The sequence below is a fragment of the Argopecten irradians genome, chromosome 6 (genome assembly GCF_041381155.1).
Source record: "Argopecten irradians isolate NY chromosome 6, Ai_NY, whole genome shotgun sequence".
Lineage (NCBI taxonomy): Eukaryota > Metazoa > Mollusca > Bivalvia > Pectinida > Pectinidae > Argopecten > Argopecten irradians.
In genome coordinates this window covers 15,133,739-15,152,106 of record NC_091139.1, presented here as the reverse complement: position 1 = coordinate 15,152,106, position 18,368 = coordinate 15,133,739, and the positions used below count along the sequence as shown (strand labels likewise).

Sequence of the window (18,368 nt, the reverse complement as noted above, 5' to 3'; positions counted from 1 at the left end):
ATCAAAATAAAGATAATCTCTATTATCATTCAGGAAATCCTTCAGTTTAGATTAGTGTAAGAGATTGGTAGTCTTGTGTAAGCTTAGACCAGAGATAGGGGTGTTATACTTCGGATTTCCAACCGAAATACAACTTTCAAATCTCTGATACCATCTACCTGTTTGTAATCTACTTCATAGAATTTATTAATATTAAATATTTGAAACGACACCAATGATAAAAACTTATAAATGTTTATCTTTATGATCAAACTTCGCTGTGATATATATAAAAATGTTTCTTTGATCAACAAACCACATGGATTCTTTCGTTGTAGTAATGTTATTTAAATACCCCGTATTTTTTCACTATTTAATTGTCATGTTTACATCAGAACACAACTGTTTTCTGAAAATCACAAGAATATTAGCCTTACTTAACTAGAAATTACCACATGTTATTTGTCATATATAAAATAATAAACACAAAAATATTATTTACATTGTATAGGATTGGCCAGACAAAATGTTTAGACATTTTCAGACTTTTGATGAAAAGTGAAATAAAGTCTGGCGAGTTAACCAGAATTTTTTTATTGTCCTTGTCGTATTTCAACTATAAATTTACATTTGAGATGTCTCAAATGTATCATAAATCAATTTGTTATACTTGCTGAAGATTATCATATTTTTGTCTGTTGGATACACATAATGTAGTTAATATTGAGAATCTGACAACATATGAACGATTTTATCTCAAAAGTTATTTACAAGGATCGTGCACGATACCATACGTATTGAATAATGTGTGTACAAATATTTGCAGTTGTGATTTTTAACTCTAGTTATATAATATGCTACCTTGATATCCCCGATATTCTGATCACATATTCACTCTTCTCCTCGAGTTATACTGGGGTAACATGTCTGGGTGTATTAGCAATAGGATTAATCCTTTTGTAGGCATTTTAAAGAAATCATTCAAATGTGACATTGAAAATTTCAATGTTTAACTAAACATGTAATTGCCAAAAAAATGAATAGATATCTAGTTTTTTGAGTACAAATAAGCAACTCTAAGGTATTTTTTTAGCATGAAAGATTTTTTTTTTTTTTTCGTTTCTGAGGGCTGAACAAAATTGCACTGGCCAGTGTCGCATGTGGATGGGTGTCATTGTGACACACATCGAAGATAAAAAAACAATCATGATCTATGTGGGGGAAGAAAACACGACTTCTTCAAAAAACCGAAAAGAACTAAGCTGTTATCAACAGGGCAATCCCTAGAACCATTGGTTACCTTAGAATCCCTAACCATTATAACCAGAACCTTGCTCTTGATTAAAAGCCAACAGTTATTTTCCCCGAGTCAAGATATCTGATTATAACACCAAACAGTATGTAAATAAAGCTCAGATTGACACTTAAAGAGGTATTTTTAAGAAGTCATTGCATAATGACCCTATTAAGTAACACACATATTTGCATACGGTGTGCAGCTGATTTACATAAAAACCGAGTATCTCCATATTGTATTCTTCACTCAAAGATCGGCTTCGACCATAAACTGTTACAATATAATTGTCAAGGATTGTGTCACAATGCTGTGAATATTAGTACCTCCTACAACCCAGTTAAACTGGATTATATGCCATCTTTAAATTACAAAGGTGATACCTGTAGTAATTACGATAACTAAGAAATCGTAAAATATGAGAAAATTATGTATATTTAGAGTGTTAAATGGTATAATTATGTGACTTAGCAGATTTTGTGTTGGCCTAGAACTCATCACCAAAGCTCGGGTATTATACAACATTCTTATTAGACGCTTGTGTGAAGTTTTTCCGGCGTTTATGTCAGGTTCTGAGTAATCAAATCAGTTGATAGGTGACGCTGCAAGTTTCATTTTGTCTCATTTGTAGAAATTTTGTTGATACTTAGATAAAGATGTTCACCCATATACAATATAACAGATACTTAATGTCAGAAATCACTACTTAGCCTATGATTCTTTCTTTATATTTATTTGTTATTGCAGAAAACTTAAAACCAAAAATCTGCATGTTCACACATAGCATGTTACATCATATATCAGCTATGCCCCAATTTTCCACCATTCTCATTGGCTAATACATGATCATGTAAAGGCTGAAATCTTGACATATAAATCTGTTGTTCCTATTTTTAGAAACACCAGGTCAATATTGCATTTCTGCATGATTCCAAAATATGGAGTTCCACAGGGAGACATCCTCAAACCACCCTTCTCGTAAATAACTCGCATATCAAATATAATGCAATTGACATTTCTCAATACAATTAAAAACTCATTTTGGTCATATGTATCATTTTACAACTACCTGAAAGCTGAAAGAATCTTTGATTATATAAGGTTGGTAAAATACCATATTAACCTTTACAAAGGTCCATAATTGATGATACATGGTTCAAAGTGACTTACTTTCCGAGTGGGTTGACACTGGCCTCCACAGTGTGTAAATATTTACAGCATTTGATGTTTTCAGGCATGTCAATGATTCCTGTAAGCACAAAAGATTATCATCAGAAATCAAACTTAACATCAATGTAAATACAAATGCATCGACCCTACAACAAGGAATATACATTTTTGTGACATCTTTGAAGGGTTTTCTATCCTTTGGGGTATAGTTAATGCAAACTGCACTTTTTTCCGAAAAAAACCCCAACAAAATTTTAGTTCTCAAATTTTGTGGTAAGAATGTATGAACAATTAAACTGGTAACAGTAAGAAAGATACTAATGTAATAGCTAAATAGGACAGCAGTTCAACGAGGTGAAGTTTAGTTCTTAACTATATGAATGTGAATTAGGTACTAGATAAATAGATTGGGAGCACAGATGACAAAGGAAGTAATGCTGCTCTCAAACCTTTATGAACATTTTTGCAGAAGGTCACAATAAAGATGATGGTGGGTTGAACAGTTCTCAACCTTTATCCAGCAGAAAGGGCTCTGATATGTATACCCTACAAATTGTGTTGGCAATGCTTAACCCCACCGGGTATGAAGGTTGCAATATAACATCAGTTATAACACTGTCAGGTTTGTATATAGACAATGGTGTTAAATCTCGCTACTTTTCTCAGCAAGTATTCCCTAAATTCCAACATCTCAACTCCTCCTTCAAATTCCCTGCTTAAATGGGTTGGAAAGGAACTCAAACAAAATGTGGTCATGCAAGCTACTGGAAAGAGACAGGCTGGGGTGGGTAAGGATTCATATTTTATAGCAATGATCACAATGACCCCTTCACACTTTCCATGTTTAGGTTCTCAAGTCTCCCTCCCTTTCATCGATAGGGAGGGACAGCTTGAATCAGATGATAGGCTTGCCCTAAATACATTAAATTCTGAACACAACAAATTGATACTCTAGAAGTATATCCTAGTCAAATATCTTAAATTCAAGGCAAATAAGACCTACAGCTGCTTGAGATTTTTTCACATTTTTCTTCCTTTGAGATTTTAAAGACATTTCAAAACTTTGATTCAAGCTATGTATGAATTACAAAGCACGATTTCCTGCAGCCTTCAGGAGTACAACAAGGAGTTCTCCTTATCAATCTGTTATCAGTTATACCTTTAACATTTTACTAATAGTGTATAAATCTATAATACTTCATCATTGTCATTCTCTGTTATAATGTGTTACAGCATCAACACAAATAGTAACAGATCATTATACTACTACTACAAAAAAGTTTAAGGACATTCTTCTTCATATCTACAATACACTGTACTTTGTAATCCTAATTATCTACATCCGGTAATCACTTATAATATTTCATTCTCTTTTCATATTTACAATTTGATTATATAAGACGTTTGTTGTTATATAGGAAATCTGTTTCATATTTATTGACTACAAGGACTTGACACACCAGCTATCGAGGCCCTTACAAATGAAACAAAACTTGTGAATTTGTTTGCATACCCGCTGTTTTGTAAGAATCGATAACACTGCACCAGAAGTTTTTATCAAACAGACGCTTCACCAAGGCCCTTAACATTGCTCCTATTTTGCTTAAATCAATATGTGTCACGCTGAGAGAATGAAAAATTGGAATTATTTCTATAAGTAATCAATGGCCGCCCTACAGGTGAGTGTAGTATTGGACTCCTCCCCTTTTTATCGGCCGAGGGGGTGATCAATGGCCGCCAGGTTTACCTCGACCAGCGCGGTCCCAGTCCAATATAAGGGAATTAATACTTAATCATATAGCTATATAAATGATACAGGCCTGGGCTGTAAGTTCTAATCAATTCTATTGTTACGCATACGATAATGCAGAAGGTTATGATCTAATTTACAGCTGCACTGGTTTAGTTTCATGTTCTGGATCTACACGTTCTGGATCTACACCTGAGGAATTACGTAGTCTGAAAATTATGTAATACTTAAAAGTAAAAATGTATAGGCAGGATGATGGCTTGGTAGAGACACACATAAAGGCATATTACAGAATTTAAGTGAAAGATAATGCCCTTATTTCCATATTTCCATATATAAATATCAATGCAGAATGAAACCGGGTAGAATGACCGGGACATGACAGGACAGGATGAGATGGGATAGGAAGGGAAGGGATGAGATGAGATAGGATAAGAAAGGACGGGATGATATAGAATGGGATGGAAAGGGATAGGATAAGAAGGATGGAATGTCAATGAGATGAGATATAGGTGGTATATGCCACACCATTACTATTTTATGCCATAGGTATGAAAATATCCAGAGCACTCTCGTGCAAACGTAAAGCATAATATCAATTAAAATATATTGCATAATACCGTATTCGACCCAATAAGCGCCCAGGCTGTTTGAAAAATTGAAAAATGAAAAGGTGCTAATAAGACGAAATTATTGCAAATTTTTACAGTTTTGTATAGTTTTGGTCTTTGTTTATGCGTGGACAATTGAAATTGAGGCTCTAGAAAAGGGGGAGGGGCACTTATAGGGACATGGGCGCTTATTGGATCGAATACGGTACATAAACAACATCAACTGGATTCTCATTATCACCTCTTCATTATCTTTAAGTGAAATGTTTGGTGCTTGAAAATCGATAAAATAATAAATCAACTAAATTTTGTTTAATCACAGTCACTTGGGTTAATAGAGGGTTTTGGGTTACAGGGGGTGGGGAATTGGGACTGAAATTACTAGTTTACATTTCAAATGAAATTATAATATCCTGCAGCATGAATATAGAAATATTTGGATCGTTTCCTTATATTACAGTAATAACTTGTGACATGTTTGTTTACCTTAGGGAAGAATGTGGATTACAACATCAACTCCGTAAAAATCATATCAACAGAAAGAATATAAGTCATTGCTTTCAAACTTTTTTGGTAATTTTGTAACATTTTCATGTTTGGCATATGTTTGATGGAGTTGGTAATTATATAGAGTAGTGGTACCCGAGGATATCTATTTTATCTAGGGACAAACATCTCCATATATGGTGATTTACATAATTAGATGGCACCTTGCTCTGTCTGTCAGCAACAGATATAATTATGCAGATAGGAAAAGTGTGTTATCAACAGTTAAATTTCACGATGGAAAAAAGTAAAGTAATTCTATTGAAATCCAAACCTTAGATTGAATTTCTAACTGTCTCCAAAGGAAATGTATCAAATTATCATATTTAGAATGTAACCAAGGTCTGGCTATCAGATACGTCTAAACAAACTTTTTAGCTTCTGACAAAACACCATTAGAGGTATTTACAAGCAAACTTGGCCAACTGAGTAGAAGAGGAAAGCACTGTAAATACCTGGATGGTGTTTATAATGGGGACAGGCAAGAAAGAAAATGAGGAAGGTCGGAGGGAAAAGGATCGATGTTTGGGGGATAAAAACACTGTAGAACAGGACATGCTGTATATGAACAACATATTTTGGGTACAGTACATGTCTTATCTCTGTCAAAAACATATAACTTGTAATACTCAGAAGAATTGGTGGTTTCGGGCAAGATTAAAGATAAGGAAGGACAAGAGAAATAGGGTGTTTGGAAAGTATATAATTACTGTGAAGGATGACTGACAGAACATTGGGGGGTTTGGGCACTTAATAAAGAGGGATGGGGAGGCAAAGGAGAGTCGAAAGTTTGGAGTAAGGTAAAAAAGGAACAATGGATAAAGGGATGGGAATAAAGGCTCATTTTTAACTGTTGTTCTTATCAGCAGTCAAAAGAAACCTCAATAAATCTGTACCTGCCTAGACCTGACAGGATGAGTATCTGTGTACATTATATCACCTGTAATGGCGGGTGGTATAATTAGGTATTCATATACCTGTTAACACATTATGAAATAGAGCAGTATCATTACACCAGAAAATCGTTATCATTATTCTAAATCTCACATTTTCCATTCCCTTTATTTGTAGGTGTTGATGATAAACCACACACAGCCTTATACTGTTATAGTGTATATAAAGGCTTTTTTCACTACTTTGGGAATGGGCCCGTGGATTTGAATTTGAGAAAAAGTGTGACAAAGTCAATTTGGGGGGAGAGGGGGGGGGAATTATGAAACACAAGTTAAATGTTTAAGATTATTTATTTTCAGTGTACTTAGCTTACTACCTTTCTCAAATTCAAAAATATCTGATAACTCATGAAATCATTTCATTCAAAATTTATGTAGAGGTTTTTAAAAGTTACTTTGCTTAAGAAAATTTAAAGCTCAATGATATGAAATTTGGAACAGGGTTGTAACAGGGTTGAAATGGGGATAAAATCAGCCATAATGGTGTTGAAATAAGCCCTAAATCTTGCATTAGAAGCTCTGGTTGCCTATGTGCAGTCCAGTAGCAGTAGACTGAACTCCTTGTGTTTTATAGCTAAGGCTCTTCAGACTGATTGTCCCCCAGTGTGGCATTCATTACAAAAATATGACCACCTTTTCTAGATAATGCCCCTTGATTGCCGATATTTATAGCTCTATTACAATAACTGACCCTCGACTATCAACAAACTGGACGTCCACTCTAAGGACAGTATGGCACTTATACCCTAGTGTCTAAGTCGGGAGAGGTGTTTTGTACCTTTATGTCTAGAAATCATACCAGGAACGAGTGTCACATTCCTACTTATTAAACACTGTTTATATTTCCGATAATTAGGTAAATATCAAATGTATAAATAGAACTTTAAGCGAACAATACCCTATGACTAAAAGCCATGGCCTGTTCGGGTTGTGATGAAAAAGATTTACACACTCTTGTGTTGACACCCCAAGGCTAAGGCCTACTTTATACAACTATCAAATCAAGACATAAAATAGTTTTACAATGGAAATAAAATTTTTGCTTAGGCTAGCCTGAATAAATGACCGTGGGGCCATAGGGTGCAATATAGATACTGATGAAAATGGAGACAATAGGTCAGAAAGTTCAACCAAGCGTAAAAATGATAAAACCTTATTCAGATTAGATATAACTTTATTGAATCAATTGGAAGACTTTACTTATCAATCAAAATGCATTACAACTTTGAACTTTCTTGAAATATAAAGATTTTTTTCTTTATATATATTTGTACAAATGTGACCATGGTGTATGATTTTATATTTCACACTGTAAAGGTACAGTTGAAATGTCCGCGACCAGAAGACAGGATTTAACTTGTGCAACATCTGCTTTAATTGTTATAAAATGGTGGGGATTAAGGATCCAATACTATAAAAACAGGGAGTTTGACTTTCTTGTATGGATAGTAAATACCAGCTGTGATTGATGAGATTCACATAAAATTTTTATTTGAAATTTGGATTTATAATCTCTTTTATAAGCCCACTGTCTTCCTATGCTTTTCTCCATTCCTTTTATCGTTCTCTCTATCCTTTTTATCACACTCTCTTTATCATTTAATCCTTCATTCAAACCTTTTCTCCCTTTTAAAATCCAAGCCTTTAAGGCATCTCAGCTTTTACTTGCCCTCACTTCCATAACACATTCTATGGAGAACCCTTCCTTCCTCTCCTTCTTCACCCTTACAAATTCCATCTTTCCTAAAATGTCCTTCTTCCTCCCTAATGCTTTCCGTTCTAAAAGTTTACACTTACATTCCTCATGACTCCACAGTTTTTACAATTTACTTTTCATCCCTCTCCTCCTTTCATAGATATCCCTCATATACTCCATCTCTCCCTTATTCCTTTAGTTTTTAGCCCTAACCTTACTGTGACAGTTTCTACCATGTTCACATATACTAATCAAGCCACACCATCTAGTCCAAGCTATATATTACTCATCCAGCTCATTTACTCACTCATCCAGTTCATTTACTTATTCTGAGTCCCAATATTCTCTGGTCTTAGCTATGTGACTGAACTCACCATTTTTGCTCATGTCCAGCCCCTCCCCCTAATATTAAGTCCTCGTTTTTATACTCACCATTTTTACTGATGTCGAGATCCTCCAAGTTGATGAGACTGGCGATAGCTGGAGGGATGTGTGTGATTTCATTGTCACTCAGACTTAACTTCCTTATCCCATGACAGGAGAATAACTCCTAAAGCAGAAAAGAAAAGCATATACATATACATCAAATATAATTTTTCGTTTTTTTGTTTTTTTTGTTTTTTTTAATTGAGAGAAAGAGGGAGAGGAGAGAAACATTGATTTTTAAGTTGTCTGTGAAATTTTATAGAGCATAAGTCTATCATTCTCTCATCACAAACACACTTGTATATAAATTGTACAAGTTTATCACAATATTTTGTGAAAAAACACATAAAAAGTTGATTTAGTACAAAATGTATCCATCAAATTCTGATACTAAAAATTGTTTGGGTAGAATCTTGATCAATGGTGACTTTAAATCCACAAATCTTACATTGATATTTAATGAAATGTTTTATCAGATATCTAAATACCATAAAAAGACATAATAGAACTATATTGATTCTTCATATATACCTGTGCCAGGCATACATTAAAAGGAGAGTTTGAACTCATTCACCCCTGAAATTTTATTATGAACTGTTCCAGCTTTACTTTGGGAGATTTCAAATGAGTCTTCAGGGGTAAATGCATTAAATCTTATAAGGCAGTAGAAACAGTAACGAATATATACCTCTTACGTGTTTATAAGCATCTGTATCGCGTGTATGTTTAAGTTCTAAAAAGCATCAGAATCGTGTGCATGTTTGTTTCTCTGTAGAATCCATTAAATATTTATCGACAGATCTATCCAATACTTACCTTCTAACAAAATACTACATACTTGTAACACTTACTCTAGGTAAATCTCGTATCTGATTAGAATCGACAAATAACTCCTCAAGGGTTCGCTCAAAGTTAAAGACTTCTGATGGGACGTCGGTCAAACTACAGTGCCGATAGTCCAGTTCTCGTACGTCATCCTCGATTTGTGGCCGCAGACACGGACACTTTTTCACAAATCCTGCCATCTAGTCGACCTGAAACCCACAAAACAAGTAATATATTGATCACATTAATACAGAAACACAGAAAATGTAATATATTGATTTCAATAGTCCGGAATTCAATATGCATGTAAGGCAACTTTATACCGAAAAACGTAATACAATGAAACCTGCCTTATTACCACCTCTGTATAAAGACCACCTGCTTAATAAGACCACTTTCTTAGGGTCCCAAATCATGGTCATTATAATAACACAAATTTACTTGTGTATAAATTTAAGACCACTTGGCATTAGAGACCAGTTTGATTGTACACACATTGATTACATGGTGCAGAATTACAGGCATGTAATGCGAATAAACGAAAATGGAATACATTGATTATTGAAACAAAGCTAAATGCAAGTTATGACTGACAATCCAACAGTATCCAATATCAACTAACTAATTAAATGCACTGCAAGGTGATTATAAACTGAAGCCTTAATCATTCACACAGTCCAATTTGACCTTATTTTATAATAATTACAGTAAAATCTGCCTTTTATACTGACCACCTCTGTATAAAGATCACCTGCTTAATAAAACTACTGTCAAAAGGTCCCAAAAAGTCAAATTTGACACAATAAGTTCTTTGTATAAAGACCCCTTTTTGCTATACAGGTCATTTTTGCTTAGTCCATAAGGTTGTCTTTATATAGACAGGCTTGATTGTACTTAAATCGATAAATTAAACTCTATTGATTATGATGATAATTCATTTTTACAATTTTAAGATCTGGGTGATGCGCGTGCCGATAAAATCACACAATCACACACAAAAATAGGTTTGTTTACAGTAAAAATGAATAAAATTGTTGATTAAATCTATAGTATATATTGTACTATCTATCTGTGTAATATCACAAGTCTGAAATGTCCTCTAATGATATTTTACCGTATTTATGACATTGATAAAAACTAATCAACTTTTCTCTAAAACGAAGAAGAAATTTTTAAAACATGTGACATGTAAGAATTATTTTCCTACAAATCACACAATCCTTTATAAATGTATCATATGTATTGACTCATAGCATGTATAGATTTAGCGAGGTATTAGAATTCCCCACCGCCTGTACTATGTACACAAACACTCCTTGTCCCTCCCAAAAACCAAGTTAAAAAGCAATACAACGAGAGAAGCCACAGAAACCACCATATATAATAAAGAGTCTCGGGATTTGTGTAAGGTGTAAAATCGAACTTCTATCATAGGATTACCTCAGTGCAGCGGAATTCTATCTGCTGAAAAATTTACATGACAAGACATTTAAATTATAATCTGTGGCGTAGTAGTATGGTACAACTCACTGCACAAGGTCTACACATTTTAGTGTGTCCCATACAGAACAAGGTCACATTTCCTTCTATATATCACAGGTCTGTGTACGAACAGTCTAAAACAGATCAATATATTGAATGTTGGAATACATTAAACCTTTATGATATGTTCGTGAATACATAATATATATTTAACTAGAAGTTAAGATTATTATTAGATCAATCTCTCATATGATATACTTTTTAAAATTATAAATTACATTGAAACCAATAAAAGTTATCTGGAATACTTTTTAATAATGTAATTTGAGTGTTCCAAACAATTTAAACTTAACTAGCTCAGGTGATGCGATGTACCTGTAAACTTAACTCAGGTAATGAGATGTACCTGTAAAGTTAACTCAGGTAATGAGATGTACCTGTAAACTTAACTCAGGTAATGAGATGTACCTGTAAAGTTATATCTCAGGTAATGAGATGTACCTGTAAAGTTAACTCAGGTAATGAGATGTACCTGTAAAGTTATATCTCAGGTAATGAGATGTACCTGTAAAGTTATATTTCAGGTAATGAGATGTACCTGTACATTTATATCTCAGGTTATGAGATGTACCTGTAAACTTAACTCAGGTAATGAGATGTACCTGTAAAGTTATATCTCAGGTAATGAGATGTACCTGTAAAGTTAACTCGGGTAATGAGATGTACCTGTAAAGTTATAATCTCAGGTAATGAGATGTACCTGTAAAGTTTACTCAGGTAATGAGATGTACCTGTAAAGTTAACTCAGGTAATGAGATGTACCTGTAAAGTTAACTTTCAGGTAATGAAATGTACCTGTAAAGTTAACTCAGGTAATGAGATGTACCTGTAAGTTATAATCTCAGGTTATGAGATGTACCTGTAAACTTAACTCAGGTAATGAGATGTACCTGTAAACTTAACTCCGGTAATGAGATGTACCTGTAAAGTTATAACTCAGGTAATGAGATGTACCTGTAAAGTTAACTTTGGTAATGAGATGTACCTGTAAAGTTAACTCAGGTAATGAGATGTACCTGTAAAGTTAACTCAGGTAATGCTATGTACCTGTAAAGTTAACTTTGGTAATGAGATGTATCTGTAAAGTTAACTCAGGTAATGAGATGTACCTGAAAGTTATATCTCAGGTAATGAGATGTACCTGTAAAGTTAACTTTGGTGATGCGATGTACCTGTAAAGTTAACTCAGGTAATGAGATGTACCTGTAAAGTTATAACTCAGGTAATGAGATGTACCTGTTAAAGTTATACTTTGGTAATGAGATGTACCTGTAAAGTTAACTCAGGTAATGAGATGTACCTGTAAAGTTAACTCAGGTAATGAGATGTACCTGTAAAGTTAACTCCGGTAATGAGATGTAACTGTAAAGTTATATCTCAGGTAATGAGATGTACCTGTAAAGTTATATCTCAGGTAATGAGATGTACCTGTAAAGTTATAACTCAGGTAATGAGATGTACCTGTAAAGTTAACTCAGGTAATGAGATGTACCTGTACAGTTATATCTCAGGTAATGAGATGTACCTGTAAAGTTAACTTTGGTAATGCGATGTACCTGTAAAGTTAACTCAGGTAAAATGTACCTGTAAAGTTAATACTCAGGTAATGAGATGTACCTGTAAAGTTAACTTTGGTAATGAGATGTACCTATAAAGTTAACTTGGGTAATGAGATGTACCTGTAAAGTTAACTCAGGTAATGAGATGTACCTGTAAAGTTAACTCCTGGTAATGAGATGTAACTGTAAAGTTATATCTCAGGTAATGAGATGTACCTGTAAAGTTATATCTCAGGTAATGAGATGTACCTGTAAAGTTATATCTCAGGTAATGAGATGTACCTGTAAAGTTAACTCAGGTAATGAGATGTACCTGTAAAGTTATATCTCAGGTAATGAGATGTACCTGTAAAGTTATATCTCAGGTAATGAGATGTACCTGTACATTTATATCTCAGGTTATGAGATGTACCTGTAAAGTTATAACTCAGGTAATGAGATGTACCTGTAAAGTTAACTCGGGTAATGAGATGTACCTGTAAAGTTATATCTCAGGTAATGAGATGTACCTGTAAAGTTATAACTCAGGTAATGAGATGTACCTGTAAAGTTAACTCAGGTAATGAGATGTACCTGTAAAGTTATACTCAGGTAATGAGATGTACCTGTAAAGTTAACTCGGGTAATGAGATGTACCTGTAAAGTTATATCTCAGGTAATGAGATGTACCTGTAAAGGTATAACTCAGGTTATAAGATGTACCTTTATACGTACTGTTCACTCAGGTTATGGGATATACTTGTAAAGTTAACTCGGTTAATGAGACCACTCGACTAACTTTGCCCCAGGTTTGGTAACGAGATGTACCTTTAATTACTGTAGGTAAATAACTGGTACTTATCCTTGAAGTCAGTTATGATAAGGATATGTACCTGTAAAGTTAACTTATAAAGGTAATGAGAATTACCTTATTAAGTTAAAGGAGTACAGGAATGATTTGTACTTTATAGTTCCAATGTGTGTTTCCTTATAATCATGATGACACTCTTCGTTCCCTTTGGCCAGTAGATATCACTTACCATACTCTACGTTTCTGTATCTATAACAGGCATATTACCACTGTATTTAACCACTTAATTACCAAGTACAGGTAATTTGGCCCACAGAACAAAGACTCTGCACCTACCTGACAGTGTCACAGGTAGCAATTACAATTAATCACTTTATAATGGAACATTTAGACAATCTTATCCAACAGCAAAATCAAGCAGACAAAATTCCAAGATACAATGTTTGATTATACACTGAATTCCGTACTACAATATTTGATTTATTCAATAACGTCAAATAATTTTCTGTTCTGGAATTTCGATAAGTCATAATATTTCAAATGTTTTTATACATGTCCAGTAATTATCTGGAATGACTTTGCTAGTCATGAATAACACACTGTCAAAACAACACAGGACGAAGGTCGAAAACTAAATGTACCCAGGTATATACCAGTTTTCCAAAGGTAGAATCTGTTTCATGATAAAATTGGCAATTAAAGAAATGAATTCATGATCGACTTAATGCTGTAGAGCGCATGAAACTGTCAGACTTTGTTTCCTTGACACAGACATAGTGTGGTCTTACAATAAGATCGAGATAATGTAAATCAAACCATTACTCACGACACAGGAAACTGATATAAAACAAAATTAAATCTATTGATCAATACTAAATACCTGCGACAGGTAAACAACTGCCATCACGGCGTCTGGTCGGTTGAGTCAGGTAATATGTAAAATTTCTTACACTGATAAACAACAAAACAAATTAGTTTCCTTTGCTTTTAAAAATTTCTTAATATCTGCAGTAAATATATAACAAACAATTTATTTCAAGTTTATTTATGTATGGAAGCTTTTAAATGAGTCTAGTTTATGTCATAAGTTAACAAGCTGAGAAATATTGCTTGTACAAAAAGCAAAGCATATAGGTAGTCTTTTATGCTTGTTGCATTTATCATTGGTAAAAAATTTATAGAAACTAACTTGACAGTGATAAAGAAAGATAAGAGTCAAACAATTTATAATAATCGATCATTACTGATAGTATCTGTGTATGTACATGGTACTGATCATGGTTGAAGGTTTTTCTCTGGGTACTCCGGCTTTCCTCCAACACCAATCCTGGCACATTGTTTATATACCCTGGTTGTTAATATGATATTAGATCGACTGTAAACTGACTAGACCAAACCAAATGCACATGTGTCTTAGTGTGATTCTGTCGTCTTGTCGTGGCGATTTAATTAACGCAAGACCCTCATGCCAGACGGCCATTAGGCCTAATACACTAGTGTTTATTTATAAACATTAAGAACATAATGGACTCATTAATTGTTTTCTCACAATAAACGACATTGATTGACTCAAATTTCTAAATTGTCTTCCTGAAGTTCAATAGCTTCTTCATCTAAAATTGGCTCTCATGCTCATTGATCAGTACCCGGTAATATACGGTAGGTATATCAACATGGTTAAAGATCATAGCCTTACCATACAAGACATGTTTCCAAGTCTGTTTCTACAGGTAATATAGAATATTTACTGAGGTTGACATTTTAATTGACACATATTAACTGGCAGTTGGGCTGAAAATGAATTAACTTCTGTACTAAAAGACCATGCATCCAGCGAGAATATGAGATACTCTCGTGCAAGTAAGACATCATTTCTTCATTGATTTTAACACAAGTCTAAATACAGACAAGTTGGCACTTGACACAAAGAATTTGTTTTCCTGCATTGTGACATTTTTCCATTTCCTTATCCTCATCTTCTGTCCAACATTTCTCAATTTTAAATTGACAATTTGTTTAGTTCATTTATTTAATTTCGTGACCGGTAATATTGTATGGAGATGCTGTTCAATATAACCTTTCACTTGTATTGTGCATGACATTCAAATTGTTTTGCATGAAGGGGTTTTAATTGCAAATTCAGAGAAGGTGATAAGCATCATTGCATCATTGCATGGATTCAGCAACTAAGCCACATCCTTTTTAGTTTATAGTAAATATTGGCCATATTTGGGACCATAAAATATAGTAAATATTGGCCATATTTGGGACCATAAAATATATACCAACTGTGCAAATTCCCAGTATTTTTGCATTCCTGTGAACAGTTTTATTGCTCTTGGCAGTTCTGAAACGAAGCTTGACAACTTTCTGAGACTGTTTCGACTTTCAGCAATTGCTCTTCCAACCTGCTTAATTATATCAATTAACTCATCTGACCTTGAAGACACATAGGAACTCTTCTTATTCAAAGAATGGAATAATTCACTATGAAAAATTCATGGTTCGTACAGAAATTTGAGAGAGAAAAATCAAGGACTTTTTAAGGACTTTTCAAGGATTTTTTGGTCATTATCAAGGCCCCATTGAAATCAAATTAAGATTCAATCGATACAAAAATCAAGTGTTCTGTCGGCTACAACTTCAGGAACAGTTGCTGAATTTATCATTTACCATCACTGATGATTATGAATGAAGAAATAATTCCTTAAATGAAGTTTTGAGATCTAAATCAGAACGAGAACACAGTCGCATTCGCCAAAAGGTTGATCAAAGTTGATGGTCATTTTACCCTATAACACCAGTTTGGAACAAGAAAATTCCAAATGATGTCATGATTAATTCTACAAATGTATTTTTCAAGGACTTTTCAAGTCTGTTTGGTCAATTTCAAGGACCTTTCAAGGCCAAACTCTTTATTTAAGGACTTTCAAGGCCAAACTCTTTATTTAAGGACTTTCAAGGCCAACACATAAATTCAAGGACACATAAATTCAAGGACTTTTCAAGGCCTGCGCCTGCGCCTGCACCTGCGCCTGTGAAAATACAGGGCCAGTTAAAGCTTAATTCTACAAAGCAATATGTTTTCAAAAGAAATTCAACATGGCAATATTTTCAAAAGAACAAACCGATTTCAACTACAACCATAAAATGAAGTTACAAATTATCAATAAGATGAACTCTTATAAAGGTAAAAATTTGGAAAATGGGTAACTGAGTGACAGTTCTTGAGTCAGTGCATTAGGTACAATTAATATACTCATTCATTTCAGGTCAGTCTATAAGTCTATACATAAATTATCATCAATATTCACACAATTTTATATACATAATTACAACATTCCTGAAGGCTTGTTTAGCCAAGGCATGAACAGACAATGAATTGAAATGTCCTTAAATGATTCAATGACGGCAAATATGATTTTTGAATACCCGAGTCAGTTCCCGTCCGGAAGGGAACACTGGGTCCTTTGTGTTCGTAACATACAATGTAAATACTGCAAATAGAATCAGATTGATTCAACAGAACCAATCAGTAGAGACGTCAACATGTTGATAGAGCCCGCAGCAGGTCATCGGCTAGGATCAATCATTCCCTTATTTTCTAATTTATCGTCAACACAACACGATTGCTCGAACCGAAAATTACACAATAAGTTGTAATGAAAAGCAGACATTCAACATAAAACAATTTTATCTTCAAGCACAAACCTTTATGACAATTTCTTACCTGGCTTAATCATGCAAAGAATACACTTGTATCTTTGTATGGTCATCAAATTCAATAGATCAAGTTTTTTTATCAGTCAATTATATCAATTGTACATATTTTAATGATGTAATTTATTAAAATACCAAAACAATGTTCATACAAATTCTTTGTCACATGATTTAGCAACTGTGTATACACTAAACAATAATTCAAAGGGCATTTTGTCAAGTTATCATAGGAAAGTTGGCATATATAGTCATAAGTACTTTTTTACCCTTGGTACATGATAAAAAATAAACCTACCCTTTTTCAGTAGAAGTTAGTATGGTATACAGATGGTTTACATGTAGCTAATAGCCACATAGGGGGTGATCCGATAATGACCACAAAGTTCAACACCTACTTCAACTCGAGGAGGCCATGTGCATGTTGTCTTGGAGAAATAATATCTTTAAAGCTACAGTGTATGCTTTAGCAATCATCTAGCTTACTCATCTATGTATGTTTGACATTATTAGCAACACATGTACCATGTTCAACCAAAAGCAAATGTACTTATCAAATTAACAAATTAATTAATTCTAGTCGACTAGTGTAAACACTCTCATCCGTTGCTCATCATCTGTATGAACCATCAGGTCATGATCCGAGTTCCATGGAATAATGAAACTACATAAATCTCACCTTTTCGTGTAATCAATCTATCAATGAAAACTTTGAAAGCTTTTTTGATACCTCTGGCTAAATTTAAACCAGTAATATAATTTAATTACCTGGAAGTCCGAAACCAAGGCCATCTCCATTTGTAGTGAAGGTTAACCCAAGGTCACACATGCATTCAATTATATCTGTCTAATGAGATTTCCGAATCACTGAATAATCTCCATCAACGGTAAAACGGGACAGTTGAAATTAGCAACACATGGATTACAGCCGTACCCTCAGGTAGTTAATTATACATACGGAGGACCAATTCTCGTTAGGCTATTAGAGTTCTGATGTGAAATGGTCAAAACTTCTTCTGATACCACCATCAGCATGGTCAGCCGTTTTTGTTTACCAACACATCGATGATTAAAGAAAACAGCCAATATGAATAGGATTAGGGTCGGAACCTCAATAGGTATCGGTGTTTATATCCAATATCTATATCCATTAGGCATACACATCCACCCAATAGGGAATCACAATGCCATTACGTCTCAACAGGTTAACATAGAGCTGCTCAAGTGACGCCAATTCATAAATGCAACCATTCAGATAACAAGTTTGCCGTTTAATCCCAGCCACGTTTTATTTGTGTGAACTAGCGTTCAGTCATAAATGGACATACTACATCAAACGGACCTAGCCTTAACTTCCAAATTCTATTAACTCGGAATACGTTGGCAGGCTTCCAGTATGATCTTAAATTATTAACTGTTTAAAATAATTCAAATACGAATATGTCAACAACCTTCGGAAGAATTTTGATTGTGTTTAAAAAAAAACTCTAGTGTACATATACACAATAAA

The 18,368-nt window shown here is 34.0% G+C and overlaps 1 protein-coding gene across 7 annotated transcripts in view; it reads right to left on the bottom strand.

The window, feature by feature from the left end:
• The window catches only part of LOC138325114 (erbin-like), a 72,399-nt gene that overhangs the window by 45,450 nt on the left and 8,581 nt on the right, over window positions 1-18,368 (bottom strand). For 6 of the 7 annotated variants that reach the window (XM_069270552.1, XM_069270550.1, XM_069270556.1 and 3 more), the window contains exons 2-4: window positions 9,277-9,459; window positions 8,432-8,549; window positions 2,444-2,522 (exon numbers count right to left, since the gene is read on the bottom strand). In XM_069270552.1, coding sequence (XP_069126653.1) covers window positions 2,444-2,522; window positions 8,432-8,549; window positions 9,277-9,450 — 371 coding nt within the window. In that variant the 5' untranslated portion in view covers window positions 9,451-9,459. Of the gene's footprint in view, window positions 1-2,443; window positions 2,523-8,431; window positions 8,550-9,276; window positions 9,460-17,626; window positions 18,152-18,368 lie in introns of those variants that run through there. The other variant, XM_069270551.1, reaches the window with a different exon arrangement.